General features: G+C 44.0%; 1 protein-coding gene across 2 annotated transcripts in view; it reads left to right on the forward strand.

Moving 5' to 3' along the window:
* Window positions 1-3,117: 3,117 nt before the first annotated feature.
* DTWD2 (DTW motif tRNA-uridine aminocarboxypropyltransferase 2) overlaps window positions 3,118-19,964 on the forward strand; it is a 92,370-nt gene continuing 75,523 nt past the window's right edge. Inside the window, exon 1 of one of the 2 annotated variants that reach the window (XM_028748594.2) lies at window positions 3,118-3,484. In XM_028748594.2, coding sequence (XP_028604427.2) covers window positions 3,309-3,484 — 176 coding nt within the window. In that variant the 5' untranslated portion in view covers window positions 3,118-3,308. The remainder of the gene's footprint in view (window positions 3,485-19,964) is intronic. The other variant, XM_028748593.2, reaches the window with a different exon arrangement.

The following is a 19,964-nucleotide window of genomic DNA, read 5'->3' on the forward strand; positions in this document are numbered from 1 at the left end:
GTGGAGCAGCATTTCCGAAATGAGGGCTTGCATACAGCTGACCCAATGTGTTCAGTTGCCTCCTTTGACCCCATTGCCAGGTATGGCCCATCTGCCCCTCCCCCAGAATTACAACACACTGTGTATAAGCAATTGTATGCAGTTAGAATATCTTGATATTCTATATCATTGATATTAACTTCTCTTTTTGTTGCAGATCAGTATCATGCCATTTAGTAATTTTATTCAGTTTCAGTTTTCACATTGTTTGGATGTATTTGTATTGAAAACACTTGAGGGCCTCCCTGGCTATGTTGACACATGATACTTCGGCACACAAAGTCCTTGCATGTGAAAGCACAGCGTGGATTTCTGGGCAAAGGGGCTGTTTATTTCTTAATATTAGCAGCACAGAACCTGTTGGCATGTGAAATGTTATTTATTTCCCCCCTAACACTGCAAAGAAGAATTGTACATGGGACTTAAGGAAATAAGCTCCCATATCTGCTGTATCAGATGAAAGGCCCATCTAGCACCTTATCCTCACAGTGGCTGACCAGATATCTGTTGAAAGCCCACAAACAGGCCATAAGTGCAATGAACGCTTGTCATTCATAGCAACTGGTATTAACTGGCATACTGACTCTAACATGAAGGCTCTAAACTTAGCCATCATGGATAGTTGCAACTGATAGCCTTATCCTCCACGAATTTACTAAATATCTATTAAAATCATCCAGTGAAATATACTCTGAGTCGAGTGTGGATTTCATGCTCTTTATTCAGCTCATAGTTGTGAGGAATGAATGTTCCCCCAAAATATCTGCTTTATATACATTATTTATACAATGGGTCGCACGTGATTGGCTAATTCTGGGATTCTCCTGTAGGCCAATCAGGTTGTGGATTCACTTCCACCTGGAGCTGGATTGGGTGGCTCCTGTGGACCAATCATACTGCTGCATTCTGTACCCTATTGTTCTAGGACCAATCAGACTGCTGCATTCTGAATCCTATTGTTCTAGGACCAATCAGACTGCTGCTTTTTGGATCCTATTCAATTCAGTACATAACATCCAGGTTGGTGGCCATCACTACATTTTGTCAGAGAGAATTCCATCATTTAACTATGCATGGTGGGAAGAAGCATTTTTAAAAATTGTCTATCCTGAATCTTCCAACATTCAGCTTTCCTGGATGTCTATAAGTTTCAAGTATTGAGGGATATTTTCTGTCTTTAAAACTAGCCCCTCCCCGACTGTAACCTTTCATCACAAGGGAATTGCTTCATCCCCTTGCTCTTTTTGATTCTCCAGTTGTGAACCCTTTCCAGTTCTAGTCTCTTTGATGAGAAGTGACCATAACAATCAACATCATCCCAAGTGTGGTTGCACTGTATTCTTGTAGAACGGTGTGATAATACTGGCAATCTTATCTTCATTCCCTTTCCATTTATCCCTATCGTGGAATTTGCCTTTTTCAAAGCTGTTGCACAGCTATCCACTGCGACCCAGTGGTCTCTCTCATTCCTAGTCAGCCAGCACCAGTTTAAGCTCTCTTAGCATAGCATATACCTGTGAAATTAGGAAATTTTTTTGCCCTAATGTTCATCAGTTTTCACTTGCTTACACTGAATTGCATTTGCTATTTTACTGTCCATTCAATTTGGAAAGATCCTTTTGGAACTCCTGGCAATATTATTTTAACTGCCCTGCACAATTTGGTGGTTCTCAGCAAACATGGTTACTTCACTGCTCACTTGTAACTCTATAGGTAAAGGTAAAGGGACCCCTGACCATTAGGTCAAGTTGTGACCGACTCTGGGGTTGCGGCGCTCATCTCGCTTTATTGGCCGAGGGAGCCGGCATACAGCTTCCAGGTCATGTGGCCGGCATGACTAAGCCGCTTCTGGCAAACCAGAGCAGTGCATGGAAACGCCGTTTACCTTCCCGCCGGAGCGGTACCTATTTATCTACTTGCACTTTGACGTGCTTTCGAACTGCTAGGTTGGCAGGAGCAGGGACCGAGCAATGTGAGCTCACCCCGTCGCGGGGATTCGAACCGCCGACCTTCTGATCGGCAAGTCCTAGGCTCTGTGGTTTAACCCACAGTGCCACCTGCGTCCCTGTAACTCTATAGGGGTGTTCTTATGTTACCTTCAATAAGTGTGCAGTCTTTGTACCTGAGTACACAAGCAGTAGGGCTGTACATTCATAGTTCTTCACATGTAACATTCAGCAGGTGAACAATCTTTAGTCTGCACACATCTGCTGCAAGCAAAAGGAAATAGATTCAATGACTTATTACAATTGAAACAATTCCATTTTACTGGCAACAAGGCAGGGCATGTCAGTCATGTTGTACTTCCTGAAAAAGTTTCTACAAAGGTTTACATTCAATAGTAAGAATTGCGGCAGTGTGGAATCTAGTGTTGCTCTTCATTTCCCCTCTTTCTCAAACTTGCTCCAGTGAGCTTTATAACTGAAGTTCTTCTCACCCAGTGGGGTGAGAAGAACAGAGGTCATAAGACTATTAAGTCCAAGGTCTAAAATTAACTAGCTTCACCACTGGAGCTTGGAAAATAGGAAAAAAATGAAGAGCAACATTGCATCCCACTCTGCCACTATTCTTACTTGGTAGGAAACTGTTTCAGGAAATACATAAGGACTGGTATGCCCTTGTCTTGCTGCCAGTAAAAGGGAATTGCTTCAAGGACGCATGTGATAAGAGTCATTGAAGCCATTTCCTTTTGGGGCATCAAATGCATGTTGGCTAGTGATTACACATTCTGTGAATGATGCATGTGAATATATGAATGCGTGTACACTCCCTGAATGTAATGTATGAATATAACTAATGAGCAAGTTAAAAAAAACTTGTTCATAAAGCTGATCTTTGGAGGATCTGCACCTCATACATCCCCCCTCTGGGAAAACTGTCCATTTTCTTATTCTCTTACTTCCAGTTCCTTAATCATTAACTGATCCATAGGAGAATTTGTTGTGCCGCAGAAGATGATTTCCTACAAGCGGATAACACATCTGAATTCTTAGAATCCGGGTAAGGCGGTGATTCGCACCCAGCACTTAGCACAGGCATTTCCCGGCTCAAAAGAGGCAAAGGTGGCATTCTGCGTGAAAGCCAAAGCCTTTGAAGAGCACGCTGCTTCCCGATTGGCTGGAGCCGCGTTTCTGATTGGCTGAGCATGTCCGGCGGGGGCTGGAGGAGGAGGAAAGCCCTTTTCCCATCACGCGGCCGGCGTTCCAACTTTCGGGGACCGGCGGGGTCCTAGCGCCCTCTTCCGAACGTTCCGGGGCAGGGCAGAAGCGATGGAGGGGAGGGAGACGCCGGCAACGGACGCCGCGGGAGGCAGAGAAGACGAGGAGCCGCTGCTGAGGCCTTCGGCTCCGGCGAGCGGCCCCGAGGAAGAAGCGGAAGACTGCGGGGGCCTCTGGGAGCTTCCCGTGGAGCTCAGCGCGCGGAGGCCGGAGTGCGGCCGTTGCGGGTGAGTGGGATAGAATGAAGACAGGCCGCCGCGGCGCGCGGAGGTCACGTGACACCGCCTGTCCGCCCGCGCCCCCTAGTGGCGGAGAGGCGGCGGTGCACCTTCGCCGCCTCTTTCCACCCCCCGATTCTCAGTTTTATGGCGCCTCTGAGGAAAAGGAGGATTTCTCTCTCTCTTTCCCTCCTCTCCCCGCTTTGTTGCTACCTTTAAATAGAGAAACAAAATAAAAAAAAATTCTTTCCAGTAGCACCTTAGAGACCAACTAAGTTAGTTCTTGGTATGACCTTTCGTGTGCATGCACACTTCTTCAGATACACTGAAACAGAAGTCACCAGACCCTTATACAGTATGGGGAGGGGTATTACTCAAGGGTGGTGGGAATGGCTGATAGGTGTGGTAAACCTGTTAACGACTGCAATTGGTCTTACAGGAAAAAGCAAGGGGTGAGATGGCTAAAAATAGCTTCATCATGTATAATGAGAAAAGAATCCAATGTCTCTATTCAGACCAGGTCTCTCCATGGTTTTAAGTTTGGTAATAAGTTGCAATTCAGCAACTTCTCTTTCCAGTCTGTTTCTGAAATTCTTTCGTAATAAGACAGCTACTTTGAGATCTTGTATAGACTGTCCTGGGAGATTGAAGTGTTCTCCTACTGGCTTCTCTGTCTTGTGATTCCTGATGTCCATTTATCCTTTGGCGTAGGGTTTGGCCTGTTTGTCCAATATAGAGAGCTGAAGGGCACTGTTGGCATACACAATGTTAGAAGATGACCAATTGAATAGTCCTGAGATGGCATGTTTGATGGTGTTGGGACCAGTAATGGTGTTATTCCCACCACCCTTCTGAGTAATACCCCTCCCCATATAAGGGTCTGGTGACTTCTGTTTCAGTGTATCTGAAGAAGTGTGCATGCACACGAAAGCTCATACCAATAACAAACTTAGCTGGTCTCTAAGGTGCTACTGGAAGGAATTTTTTTGTTTGTTTGTTTCGACTACGGCAGACCAACACGGCTACCTTCCTGTAACTTTAAATAGAGAGAGAGATTAGATAGTCGGCTCGTTTGGATAAGATAAGATATGATAAGATACTGCTCCCCCCCCCATGCTGCTGCTATCAAGCAAGGCAGCTGTGGTGCATAGTGGTTACAGCAAGGGTCAGCAAACGTTTTCAGCAGGGGGTCAGTCCACTGTCCCTCAGACCTTGTGGTGGGCCAGACTATATTTTTGGGGGGAAATGAACGAATTCCTATGTCCCACAAGTAACCCAGAGATGCATTTTAAATAAAAGGACACATTCTACTCATGTAAAAACATGCTGATTCCCAGACTGTCCGCGGGCCAGATTTAAGGCGGCGATTGGTACATATCCGGCCCCCGGGCCTTAGTATGCCTACCCATGGGTTAGAAGAGGGTCAAACTGTGAAGTCCAGAGTTCAAATCCCTACTCAGCCACGAAGCTCACTAGGATGCAGTGAGGCATACCTCTGAGGAAATATGCATAGGATCCTCCCATTACATTTGGGTTTGACAGAATATTACATCTAATGATCTAACCATATACTGTAATGTGACCTTTTTGAAGGCATATGCGATAGCCACTAAGCAACATGCATTGGTGACACTGTGCTGCCATCTAGTGAGCAATTGTGTTCTTGCAAGTTTTTGTATTAAAAAAACCACCCCTGAATCTAAAAACACCCCTATGCATCTTATTTATTTTGGCAATTGAAGTAATCGTGGTTGACTGTGGTCCATGAATTTCATCGCATCTACTCAGAGTACTTATTTAGCAGTATGCAACCCCTTGCATGTTTATAGAGGCACATGTGTGCTGTTACTGTTGTCAATTCCAGATAGGATAGGATCTTGTTTGACGAAAGGTACTACAGTGGTGCCCCGCAAGACGAATGCCTCGCAAGATGAAAAACCCGCTAGACGAAAGGGTTTTCCATTTTTTAGTTGCTTCGCAAGACGATTTTCCCTATGGGCTTGCTTCGCAAGACGAAAACGTCTTGCGAGTCTTGCGATTTTTTTCTCGCTCCCCCCCCCTTTTTCTAAGCCGCTAAGTCGCTAATAGCCTTTTAGCCACTAAGCCTCTAAGCCTTTAATAGCCGCTAATCTGCTAATAGGGTTGCTTCGCAAGACGAAAAAACCGCTAGACGAAGAGACTCGCGGAACAGATTATTTTCGTCTTGCGAGGCACCACTGTATTGGAGATGGAGGAAAAAATCATTTCCCCATGTTTCTTTCACCTTCCACAAGCCGCCCACTTCAGCAGCATTTCAAATAGAAAACTACAAATGGGACCTGCACAAAAAGTAAACTAAAATGTCTTAACCTGGCACCAAAATAGTTGTAATGTTGGCGGAATATTTATCTCCTTAGGGGGGCATTTCAAAGTTGGGTGTGCCACCACAGAAAAGGCCTTCTCTTCCATGTGACTACATAAAAGTAAAACCAGCCTCTTCACCTACTTGCGCAAACTGGGGTGTCCCTTGCCCTTCTTGCACCCTTCCCCACTGTCCCAGGAGGATGATGCAGCCCTGCAAGGAGCTATTATAAAACTGCTAGACCAGGGGTGTCAAACTCAAATTCATCGGGGGCGGCATCAGCAGTTTGGTCACCCTCAAAGGGCCGGTTGTATCTGTAACAAGTGGAGGTTTCCTGTGTAGAATGGCCGGCGCCGCTAGAGGGCAGACGTTCTCTGGTTTGTAGGCTGCCGCGCATGCGCAGAAGAGGTGGCTTTCTTGTGTCAAAAAAAGAAAGAAAGCGAGAATAAAAGGTGAAGGCTGGCGGCCGGCGGCAGCTACACGGGCCGCATGACGAGGTCTGGCGGGCCAGATTCGGCCCGCGGCCCTTGTGTTTGACACCCGTGTGCTAGACCAAGGATGCTGGAACTGGCAGCAGGGTCTTTGGAGAAGGTCACAGAGGAGAGGAAAGCAGGTCCCAAAGCTCACCTTTCCTTATTTGGCCCAGAGCAGGATTAAGATACTCTGAAGCCTTAAACTATGTCAAATTTAAGTGGCCACATAGCATTACCTTAAAGGTTGATTGTTCAACAGACAATGAAAGTGGAAAGAATGAAGTTTAGTATTTGCTATATAGGTTTGTAGGTGAGGATGCAACTAAAAACAGACTATCTGAGTAGCTTTTTGGGGGCAGTGGTATTTAGAGGCACCTCATAATCTGAGGCCCTAAAATGTAGACTACATAAAAGGTAAAGGGACCCCTGACCATTAGGTCCAGTCGTGACCGACTCTGGGGTTGCGGCACTCATCTCACTTTATTGGCCGAGGGAGCCGGCATTTGTCCACAGACAGCTTCCAGGTCATGTGGCCAGTATGACTAAGCTGCTTCTGGCGAACCAGAGTAGCTCACGGAAACGCCGTTTACCTTCCCGCCGGAGCAGTACCTATTTATCTACTTGCACTTTGATGTGCTTTCGAACTGCTAGGTTGGCAGGAGCAGGGACCGAGCAACGGGACCTCACCCCGTCGTGGGGATTCGAACCGCCGACCTTCTGATTGGCAAGTCCTAGGCTCTGTGGTTTAACCTACATAGCTTGTGCATAAATCTGGCATTGCTCAGATCAGATAGTCTCATCCCTTTCTCTTATTGGTGGGCTGCCACAGTTGCTTAATTTGTTCTTCCTTTTGGGGGAGTTTGTGGAGTTTTTTGGTTTCTCTTGAATTGTGAGAATGGTGGACTAGAAGTTAAATTAAATCAATATATACTTGGCCACAGAAGTTAGCCCTCTTACCTATTTTATATATCCTTGGGCGGGCTCTGGCTTCAGTTCACCTAAGAAATTAGATATATGTATAAAATTTGCCTGTCTGCTTTTCCTCATAGACTTTCTTGCTGCCTCCTCAATTTTCTAATTGGATTATGAAATCTTAGCTTGTATTCATGAAAGTAGAAAAGAAGAAGAAAGAAACCTGTCTAAAATTATTTATGTATTATATGTATGTATGTGTCAGTCCAAAAACTATGATTCTAATGTTTTAACAGACCAGGTGGAGGATTCAATTAATTTGCACAGTGGAGTCTTGCAAATAACTGCCTTGTGCTCTATAGCTATGAAGTTGACTGAACTGGTGAAATTTAGTAAATCAGGGTTCTGTTATAAACTATTACCGTATTCCACAGTCACTCTGTGAACTTTCTATCATAATCATGCCAGTGCTTCTGGGCCTTAGAGATATCTGCTAGCCTTGACATTTTTGCTCGTGTGAGTCACGGCTGTCATCACCAAGAGAGTTTTATTAAATTTAACTTTTGAGATTTGTCAGTCAAAGAGAGAGAGAGAGAGGAGTATTTGAAATAGCTCATTCGTAATTCAGTGGAAAGGCTGCCTTGATTTAGAGAATTAATGCACTGGCTAATGTGCTAGATGGTGGGAATAAGCTTTGCAGGTGATGAGAGATGTTTTAGTCCCTCCTAATTAAGTCCCTAATGGGTATGTTTACAAGCCATCAGGGCTTTTCAGATGTAAGCTTTTCAGAAAAAGATAGGCCTTTCAGTCCATCTCGTGCCTTGACAGGGTAGAATTACTTATATGTACTTCTTACAGTGCTTCCTCTAACATAAAATTGACCTGGATAATTGTTGCATGGTGATGTTAGGTGCTCTTTTTGCAACAATTTTCATCATTTAATAGATATATCTGTATAATCCACCAGTTCTTTGAAAGACCCTGCTATTTCAGGAAGCCTTTCTGAAGACCTTTTTAGAATCAGTTTTTAGTTCCAGTCCTCTTTCAGACATCCCCTCCATGTCCGTCTGAGTAATAACCTCAGTTTGTGCATGTTTTGGTCTTGTGATAACAATGTTACTGTATGTACTGACACATGAGCAGCGTTTCCCAAACTTCTCCAATTCCATTTCCCCTTCTAAACCTACTCTACCTTTCCCCTTCTCCCAATGCTTTGCATACAGAAGGTCCAAAACTCAGTCTCTACAATCTGTCCCAAGCTGTGAAAGACCCTAGTCTGAGATTCTGGTGAGACATTGCCAGTGCTGAGCTAGATAGATCAGTGGTCTGGATTAGTTGTTTGATTCGGTATAAGGGAGCTTCAGCTGTTGGTTGGCAGATGTGCGGAGATTCTCGTATGTAGCAGAGTGCATATTAGTCTGCTTTTGTGTACAAGGATGTATATATGAGATAATGGGATATTATTTTGTTGTAGAATGTGTCCCAGTCCTCCAACTCTTTTTGCCCATCTTCTGCCATTTATCTGCTTATGTGATGCATACAGCTCTGAATTTTGTATAGGAATGATGCTTTGCACTCCCCTAGAGCATCTAATGCATGGGTAGGCAAACTAAGGCCCAGGGGCCGGATCTGGCCCAATCGCCTTCTAAATCCGGCCCGTGGACAGTCCGGGAATGAGCGTGTTTTTACATGAGTAGAATGTGTCCTTTTATTTGAAATGCATCTATGGGTTATTTGTGGGGCTTGCCTGGTGTTTTTACATGAGTAGATTGTGTGCTTTTATTTAAAATGCATCTCTGGGTTATTTGTGGGGCATAGATATTTGTTTATTTTGTTTCCCTTTCAAAATATAGTCCCTCCCCCTCCACAAGGTCTGAGGGACAGTGGACCAGCCCCCTGCTGAAAAAGTTTGCTGACCCCTGATCTAATGCCTGCGAAGGGGACATAAAGATGCTCTTGGAATAGAAGAGGATGCAGAGGATTCAAGTTTTTCAGGAAGTGACCTGAAGAATGGGAGGTGAAGTGGTCCCCCTCCTCCTGCTTACTAAGTGTTCCCAACTCTCTCCTCAATGTACACTCCATGTACCAGAATCAAAGTTTTGTGACTTCCAGGGATGAGCAGTTCTGGCAGTGGTAGCTATGGGATCTAGGCCATGTTGCAAGTGTGTGCACATGCTGTTCATCTTGCCCAGATGCATTGGACCATCGTCTCATAGTTTCTGTACCAGCCTATTTTTCTCATATGGGCGAATGACATCATTTCACTTATATGAAAGGATATAAAGAAAATCAAATGGATGCATCCTTGGAATAGGAGATAAGCAGTTTCCTGCCTCCAGTAACACCAAATGAGCCAAACCTCTGAACCCTGTCTTGGGTTTTGTTTTGAAACACTGCAGTCCTTTGCATATGTACTCAGAGGTCTTTTGAGTTGTCACACAGTGTTTAATCCTGTGGTAAGTGTGCAGCTTTGTCACGTAGCATTGGTAGTCTGGGAAATGATGTTGGGAACTGGATGGATAGGTAGATATTGGGAATTCTTAGATAAACTTGAATAGGAATAGTTGGTTTCACATACCTTCTGATTTGTTTGGCATTTGTTTAACAGTTGTTACCAATACTTGAACATCTGTTTGACTAGTAAAATCTAGTCACTGGAATATCACTTGGATATCTCCCACCCTGGAGTAACTCTCTGACACCAGAGAAATCTGAACCAACATATTTGTTTTTATTTCAATCTCATACTTGCATCAATATTAGTATTTGTTGTTTAGTTGTTTAGTCGTGTCCTACTCTTCCTGACCCCATGGGCCAGAGCACGCCAGGCACTCCTGTCTTCCACTGCCGCCCACAGTTTGGTCAGACTCATGTTTGTAGCTTCGAGAACACTGTCCAACCATCTAGTCTTCTGTCGTCCCCTTCTCCTTGTGCCCTCCATCTTTCCCAACACCAGGGTCTTTTCCAGGGTGTCTTCTCTTCTCATGAGGTGGCCAAAGTATTGGAGTCTCAGCTTCAGGATCTGTCCTTCCAGTGAGCACTCAGGGCTGATTTCCTTAAGAATGGATAGGTTTGATCTTCTTGCAGTCCATGGGACTCTCAAGAGTCTCCTCCAGCACCATAATTCAAAAGCATCAATTCTTCGGCGATCAGCCTTCTAATATTAGTATACTCGGGGCTTTTTTTCAGTTGGAAGTTGCCAGAACTGAGGTACCTCTCAGGTAGGCACCATTCCCATTATAAGAGAAAAAGGGAGGTGTTCATGGTGAGTTCCGGCACCTCTTTTTCTAAAAAGATTACACTGGGTATACTGCATGTTCAGTTCTTAAATGTGGTAGCACAGTGAGTTAGGATCACATTTTAAGACTTGGTTGGGGGTTGATTATTACATGATGAGTTCTGATCTTTTCAGGCCATCCGCCCCGCGCTCATTCCATTTGGCTGCTACCTGTTTTGATCTGTTGACATTAAAACACACACACACAATTAGACACCATTGGATGGCCGTGTCCCTTGACTGATGAGAACAAAGGGCCTCTGCCTGTAGCAGTGACTAATCTTGTTAATTAATGTCATTACCTTTTGATTGGCTTTGTCTTCTGTGATTGTATTAACTGTAGTCTTGCCTTGAGGAGTATGGGATTGAGAAAAGAAGGATATTTCAGTGCAGATTGAAACATCATAAGCTGTATCAGTATTGTTATAAGTCGTAGGGTCCCAAATATAAAATAAGCATTCATAAATTTACAAGGCAAACACATACAGTGGTACCTCGCAAGACGAATCCCTCGCAAGACGGAAAACTCGCAAGACGAAAGGGTTTTTTGTTTTTTGAGCTGCTTCGCAAACAATTTTCCCTATGGGCTTGCTTCGCAAGACGGAAACGTCTTGCAAGTTTGTTTCCTTTTTCTTAACACCGTTAATACAGTTGCGACTTGACTTTGAGGAGCAACTCATAGCACGCGGTGTGGTAGCCTTTTTTGAGGTCTTTGAAGACTTTGGTGATTTTTGAAGCTTTTCCAAAACTTTTCCGACACCGTGCTTCGCAAGACGAAAAAAATCGCAAGACAACAAAACTTGCGGAACGAATTAATTTCGTCTTGCGAGGCACCACTGTACATAAGTATATAAACCATGTGTCTAAAATAGTACAGGAGAACAATCCTGAAGTCATTTTGACTCTCCCAGTGACCTCAAATATTTCTCTGCAAGGTGGAAGGAAATGGGAAAGTCTCTCCATTGTCTTTTGCTTACCTGTCTTAAGGGTGTACTTGTGTGGGTGAATAGGATGAGCTTGTGACCTGGATTCAGGAATTAAAGTGTTTACCACTACAAAAGAATGGTCTGGCTGTCCAGGTAATGCAATCAGTGACCAGTGATCTGGTATCCTGGCAGACAGGCTTTCTTCTGTAGACCAGTGTTTCCCAACCGGTGTTCCGCGGCACACTAGTGTGCTGCGAGACGTTCCCTGGTGTGCCGTGGGAGGGAGGCGGGCGAGTCGGGCGGCGAGAGGCGGGGCGGCGGCGGCGAGGATCCACGTCGAGCCGGGGGTGGCTCCGCGGTGGTGGTGCCGAGGTTTCTCTCTCCATTCTCCCCTCACACACACACACAGGAAATAACACAGGATCAGCTGACAGGACCCGGCCAATGGGGCGGCGGCGGGGCAGCGCGCGCAAAAGGGAGGAGCGCGAGACAGCGGACGAGGAGGAGGCCGGCATGTCCGGGCAGCAGCAGCAACAACAGCAGCAGCAACTCCCGGCGACGGCTCCTCAAGCCCCGGGCAACCCTACTCCCTCACCGGCCTTGGCCGCCCTCCTGCTCCACCCGCCGCCGCCTCCCCCACCGCCGCCGGCCACCTCGGCCCCGCCGCCGCCCCCTCCTCCGCCCGCTATCACCACCACCACTACAACAGCCGCCGCCGCCTCAGCTGGGCCCATGCCTGCCGGGAGCGGCGGCGGCAGCAGCAGCAGCAGCGCCCCGGCGCCCTTCCCTCCCGGCGTGACGCTGCGCGCTGACGTCACGGGGCTGTAATGGTGGTGTGCCTCAAGATTTTTTTCATCAAACAAGTGTGCCTTTGCCCAAAAAAGGTTGGGAAACACTGCTGTAGACTGCCTCTTTCTGTGATGTATGTATGGTGTTTTGGGGGTGGTCTCTGGCTACAGGGTGAGCAACTTCAAAAGTCTTTATAAGAGTTTGCACACCATTGTTCTGGGTTCCTCTCCTCCCTCCCTGCATGGCAGGAGTGGGGGACCCTGTTGCAACAGTTTAATAAAGATCATGCTTACTAGCTGCTTTGCTTCTCTATATTCTCTGGTTGGTCTCTGTTATTTTCTCCTACCAATACAGAACCTACATAAGGACTCTATACGGGCAGTATACAGGCTCTTGGATACCCCATAAGGGATAAAGGAGCAGTTTTTCCCCCTTATAACAAGTACCGGTATATTCACTGGAAAGATGACCTATTTTTGAATAACCTATTTTTTGCCTTTCACCACATTTCACATATTGTGGTAGTGGGAAAAGAGAAAATTGTCCCCTCAAATTGTCCACTTACGAAGTGTATTAATATTTCCCCAATAACATTCCATTTAATGAGAAAATTAAAAAAAACCCAAAACCACTGTTCCCAAGATTTGTATTAATGAGCCTTTGGATCATAGACTGGAGGTGTCTTATTAAACATGTTAGAAAATGCTAAGATTTTATCTCTTAAAAATATACACTCTGTTATAATTGGTGAAAGGCTTTTGTAGTATACGGTAGTTTGTAAACTCTTACAAAAAAACAACAACAATACCCACAGCAAAATAAAGTCAATGCATGATGAATCTATTGATATCATTGGAACAATTATATTTGCTTTTGCATCCTGAAAAATCCTTTAAAAATACATATTTGACCGACATATATGTTGATCATTATCTGGCTGTAATAACCCTAATAAAGGTAAGTCGCTGCTTGCCATTCTTGAGGCAAAAGTGTCCGTCTTCATCAGCATTTACATCCTGCTTGATATCTCTTTAATCTTAATTGCTTCTGCCAAGTCCTCAAAGTTTAAACAAAGATTCTGGCTGCAGGCTGTGCGTATAAGACATCTAGGAATGAATTGCTGCCCGAGACAAATGTGATAAGGCCTTCAAAATACTGAAAGAGAAATGTTCAAGAGGCTTTTGTTTAAAGCAGCAAACAGTGTAAAATACTTGCTATTATTCTTGCCCTGCCACAAAGATATGTCCTAAGTATCGGATGGTTTTTTCCAATGGAATATAGTGAATAGTTTTCAAGAGGAAATAGGCTCTTGGATAATCCCCTTTGTCGTTGCTCTCACAATCAGTTTAGGTACTTTTCTCCACTGGCTGCTTTTTTTCTTTGTTTTGGAAATTCTTGGCAATATTCTCGAATTTGCAGAGTAGGGATTTGCAGTGAGAGAAAAGGGAGCAGTGAGCCAAATGTATTTTCTCTGCAGGTACCCCTTGTAGAGAAATATTAGAGCAGGTGGGCCTGCGGCAACACAAGCTGCTCTAAAATGGAGATCTCTCTCCCGTGAAGGATCCACAGGGAATAGCAGTGAGAGCCTCCTGCATCCTGACTGACAGTGTTTAATAATAGTAAATAATAATAATAAATTATTATTATTATTATTATTATTATTATTATTATTATTATTATTATTCCCCGCCCATCTGACTGGGCTTCCAACAAAATATTAAAATACAGTAATGCATCAAACATAAAAAGCTTCCCTAAACAGGGCTGCCTTCAGATGTCTTCTAAAAGTCTGGTAGTTGTTCTCTTTGACATCTGGTGGAAGGGTGTTCCACAGGGCGGGTGCCACTACTGAGAAGGCCCTCTGCCTGGTTCCCTGTAACTTGGATTCTCGCAGTAAGGAAACCGCCAGAAGGCCCTCAGCACTGGACCTCAGTGTCTGGGTAGAATGATGGGGGTGGAGATGCTCCTTCAAGTATACTGGACCAAGGCCGTTTAGGGCTTTAAAGGTCAGCACCAACACTTTGAATTGTGCTCGGAAACGTACTGGCTTTGACAATGTTTTTTGGGTGTGGCTGCATCTCTAAAGGTACTCAGAGCAGTATTCAAATAATTGCACTCATGGATAAACAGCTGCTTGCACAATGGGACTTTCCTGCTCGCCTCCCCCTCTGTGTCCCCTGACCTTCCAAGGCAGGTTTGGGACAGCAAGGGTGGAGGAGAGGGGGCAAAGTCCCACTGCTTTGAAGCCTCGAAGTGTATGTTAAAGATAGACAATATGTTAAGGAGTTTAACAATAAAGAGTAGAGTGTTTTGAAAACTGAAGTATGATACCAATATTTTTTATTGTAAACACCAAATTACACATGTATTCACAATCTCTGATAAAAACGTGATATTAACAATGTGTCTCTTACGTGAATTGTGTATTAGTTCATGCTTAAAATGAATAAAAAGTGTTGCTGACCCCCCCCCCATCCCAAATGACTAGGAATTCTGTTTTGGTTCCCACAACCCAGGTCCCAGGAGCCATTTGGCTCCTAGCTTTTCTATCCCAGTTTCTAACACTTACGAGGAGATGAAGTTTTTAAGGCATTGAGGTCCTGCGCTGTGTACAGCTTTATAGGTCAGCACCAGCACTTTGAATTGGGCCCAGAAACTAATTGGCAGCCAGTCACACACACACATATCATCCAAAACAGTTTCAAAACAAGCCAGATTCCCAATGTGGAATGAGAATGCATGGCAATTAGTCACACTAAAATTAGCCAACCCAGATTAATGTATGTAAAAGAGAGAGAGAAACACAAGTCCACAATGTAAGGCACACAGAGTTGTTGCATGGCTCTTTGGGTTCAGAAATTCAGTTTTCTATTTACTGTAAGGCAGAAAGCAAGCAGGAGAAGAGTTCAAGCAAAGACACTATGCGAATAGGGCTGAGTGATATATCAATAAATCCAACACCGGTTTGAAGTTCACATCATGATAATTGTTTCATAATATTTGAGCCGGCGATATATGGTGAATCACAATGTGTGTAAGGGCTAGACTAGGCAATATCTGGTTTTCAACATTGCGATAACTCACCAGCTAAACGTTGCAATGTTATCACAGCTAAACACTGCAATCTACCGCAATGTCTGAAAGAAGGATGGAACTATACAGAGGCGAACAGGACAATGTCCTGGCAACTGCTACTACATAGGGCAAGGGTTGGCAAACTTTACCAGTTCACTCCAGCGGAGATCCCTTCATGGGCGCAATTTCCAGCAGAAATGATTTCCGGCACAGCAGAAGCAAGTCCTCGCGCCGCGCCAGTTTAGTGCAGCGTCCGGGGACTCGCCGAGCGGATGGCTCGGTTCGGGGGCGGCTCGTGGGCTGGTTAAACGACCCCCGTGGGCCGCTTGTGGCCCATGGGCCTTAGGTTGCCTACCCCTGACTTAGGGGTCTAAAACGGATAAATGACAATATTATCAATCGTCACACAGTTTCATCAGCTGCTCTTCTTCTGTCACCTAGTAGGCCTGCAGGCAGTCTGGCAGTCCCAGATTATTTGTATTCACTATGACTCATCACTGTACTTTGGATTGTCCTGAATACCAACATTTGGTAGCCAAACCCAAAACCCAAAGTCTCAATTGGATGCATTTTGGTTTTCCTGCTGATGAAAGTTGACCATGAGGTGATTAATAATCATCATTTATCAGTTTTAGACCCTTAAGTATTAACAGTTGCCAGGACATTGTCCTCTGTGTAGTTCCTTCCTTATTTCAGATATTGTGATATATCAATATATTGTGATGTTTAGCTGGTGATATATCATGATACTGAAAACCAGTTATGGCCCAGCCCTATATGTGAATAGGAAGAAGTCTCAGTGGTCCTTCCTTGGCGCTTTGTAGATTTAGAGGGATAAGCATGCTCTCCATTTCAGGCTAATAAAAATACATAAGCAAGGTAGATATTGGCTCAGATTCATACTGTGTGTATGTACTTTTGTGATAGGCTTTTATTCTCTTTAAATAATTACCCTAAGCACTTAGAGTGATATGGACAGCTCTTTGTGGTTCTCAAGAAGAGAAATCAATAGAGTAAATAAATAGAGATGAGTGTCCTTTAAAGCTTCATTGAGCAAGTGATCGTCTCAATCCTTTTCCACATCTTTTCATTTTGACGTGCTTGCAAAGTAAATCTATATAAAGCTTTCTTCGTAAGTTATTATAGGCAAGGTGGGTGGGTGTTCCAAAATACACAGATAACAATTAAAGAGGCTTAACAAAACAAAACAATAAGCTCCCACAAGCTTCTGTCTTCCTTAAAGCATGAAAGTGCTCTGCAAGAAAGTATTTGGCAGAGATGCTGTAAAATAGCCGTGGTCTGTTGTTATCTAGATTGTTGCCAAGGGACCAGAAATCACACTGAGTCTTCTCCAACCAAGCACTCATTTCAAAACATATTTACCTAATTGTTTCTCACTTCAGAGAGATAATAATTTTATTTGGCAATCTTGGATTTTAATATTGCTTTTCAGTGAACTTTTCTGAAGTTTGACTCATAAAGGGCATACCTTTGGAAAGCAAGCTGTCTTGTTAGCTTTCTTAATAGAACAGCAGGTTAATTATACACTTCGGTAGCTCAGGTCTTTATAGGATGATGAAAGTAGCTGTGTGTTTAAAGCCAGATGTGCACTTTCTGCTGAAAGGACATAATTCTTCGTGCATTTTAAAAGCCTCATTTCAAACACTTAGGTTCTCATGGTTCAGACATCTGAAGGCTCCTTTTTGTTTTGCATACGGTATATGACATTCTTCATGGCAAATGCATCTAGCTGCCTGCATCTGGACCCAGACAAGGGACATAATCCTGGCTCTCCTCTGTACTGAATAGTGGATGTGCTAGAGACGGTTGTCTTACCTTAGAAATGGACTGGATGAAATCCGACAAACTGAAGCTCAATGCAGATAAGAATGAGGCATTGTTAGTGGGCGGTTCCCTAGACTGGTTGGCTGGAGGTTGCCTGCTCTTAATGGGCTTGCACTCCCTCTGAAGGAGCGGGTACACAGCTTGGGGGTCCTCCTGAACCTTTTGCTGTCTCTTGAGACTCAGGTGGCCTTAGTGGCATGGAATGCCTTTCATGAGCTTCGGCTGGTGGTCCAGCTGTGCTCCTGTCTGGACAGGGATAACCTAACTTCTGTGTTCTATTCTCTGGTAACCTCTAGGTTAGATTACTGCAATGCATTATATATGGAGCTGCCTCTGAAGACAGTTTGGAAGCTTTAGCTGGTGCAGAATTCAGCGGCCAGGTTGCTCACTGGGGCAAGATGATTTGAGCATATTACATTGATCCTGGCCCTACTGTACAGTGGTACCTTGGTTCTCAAACTTAATCCATTCCGGAAGTCCATTCCAAAACCAAAGCGTTCCAAAACCAAGGCACGCTTTCCCATAGAAAGTAATGCAAAATGAATCAATCGGTTCCAGACTTTTAAAAGCAACCCCTAAAACAGCAATTTAACATGAATTGTACTATCTAACAAGACCATTGATCCATAACATGAAGGCAATAAACAATGTACTGCAGTCACACAATCAATCAATCAGTAGCTGAACTGGGTTCCACACAGTCACAAAAACAAAACAAAAAAGCCGCAAAAATGGAAACGCAAAATAAATAGCAAAAACAGACAGACCTCAGCGTAACACTCAAAACGGAAGTGTGGCCCTCAAATCGGAAGCGTAACACTCAAAACGGAGCTCATTCATCTTTGAAAAAAGTTCGCAAAACGGAACACTGCTGGGTTTGCAGTGTTTGGGTTCCAAGTTGTTTGAGTACCAAGGCGTTTGAGAACCAAGGTACCACTGTACTGGCTGCACTGGGTCCAATTCAAATTTCTGGTTTTGATCTATACATCCGTAAACAGCTCTGACCCGCAATACCTCGAGGACTGCTTCTCCCCTGATGAACTGATCCGGACCGTATGATCATCATCCGAAGCTCTTCTTCATGTGCTTCCTCAATGAGAGGCCCGGATGGCAGCAACACGATAACGGGCCTTTTCTTCAGTGGCTTCCCGTTTGTGGAATGCTCACCCCAGGGAAATTCATCTGGCACCTTCATTCTATATCTTTGGGCACCAGGCGAAAGTTACTTTATATTCAGGCCTTTGGTTGATTAAACATTATATGGCCTTTTAAGTGTGTTTGTGGGAGCCAGTTTGGGTTGTTGTTTTTTTTGGTTTATTATGTATTTTGTTCTCTCATTTTGTATTTTTATGTTGTGAACCACCCTGTGGTCTTTGGATGAAGGACAGTATACAAATTTAATTACTATACTACTACTACTACTACTACTACTAATAGTGGCAGCAGAGCAATTTGTTCTCAGCTACTCAGTGTTCATAATACACTTGTTAACATGAAGTGAGGAGTTCCAAAAATATACATGTAATAATAATAATAATTTATTATTTATACCCCACCCATCTGGCTGGGTTTCCCCATCCACTCTGGGCGGCTTCCAACAAAATATTAAAAATACAATAAAATATGCTAATCGTTAAGGAAAGTGGTAAGATCAAACTATATACCGCAGCTTTCTTGTGGTTGATTTTTTTCCCCAAAAAAAAGATTTTGGGTGACACTAGACCAGTTTTCAAACAGCAAATTATAAAAAGTAGTTTTACCCTGGGCTGAGCCACATAAAGTCTAAACCATGGTTTAGTGTTGCACATGCAAGCTTCTGGGAGCCTGTGCAAACCCTTGGATTCAAGCAATCCCCTCTCCTGCTCTTACACAGCCAGGAGGCATAAACCATGATTCGGTTTCTCTCTCCTTGATTTCTGGCTTGTCATTATGTACAAACCAGGAATTGTGGTTTACAATAAACTCTAATCAACTGCAAAAGCAAGTCAGCTTAAAACTGGGGGTTATGAGCCTGGTTAATTTAACACACTGGAGTTTATTTTAAACCATGATTCCTGATTCGCATGTAATGAAAAGCCAGGAATCTGAGAAAGTGAAACTGAATCCTCCTTTATTTCTTCTCCCAGCCAGGCAGCAGGAGGTTAGCAGTGAGGAGCAGAGGACTTGAGTCTGAGGTTTCACTTGGGCTTGCAGAGGTTTTGTGCACATAAAGTTAAATCATGGTTTAGTGTTGCATGCAAACTGGGCCATTGTCGCCTCCTTCTCTGTCCCCCGTCTAATACATCTGTTAGTTGTCTGGCACAAGGCTATATTCAGTCATCAGATATTTTGAATGGGTAAAAATAGACAAAGACACCATTTTTTATCTCGATTCCAGACACAAATTTAGTGCATGAGGCATGTGGAGCTTCCAAACTTGCTTTGCGAGTTTAGGACGTCGTACTTGCACTGGATCAATCTGGTGTGGCAAATAACGACTCTTTAGCCTTTCTTATCCTATTCCCTTAAAGTATCATAAAATACACACCGCTTGATTGTAAACAAACAAACAAAACCCTCAAAGCTGTTTACAAAAGATAAAACAGTAAATTCAAGAAAAACCCACAACCCTAAATTAAAACATACAATGCTAAAACAGATTAAAATCTCCCCAACTTTCAGAGCATCTGGGTAGGTTTGTCTACATTGGGATATTTTTAGCAGGCACTGAAAAAGAGTACCATGTAAGCACCTGCTTGATCTCAATAGGCAGGTAAATGTCAGTTCTACCACACTAAATGGTCAAGTTCTTTCAAATGCAGAATGGGTGCTATGTAGCACCTGTAGTAGTGCCAATTCCAGCCATTGAAGC

Source organism: Podarcis muralis, chromosome 11 (genome assembly GCF_964188315.1).
Source record: "Podarcis muralis chromosome 11, rPodMur119.hap1.1, whole genome shotgun sequence".
Taxonomy (NCBI): domain Eukaryota; kingdom Metazoa; phylum Chordata; class Lepidosauria; order Squamata; family Lacertidae; genus Podarcis; species Podarcis muralis.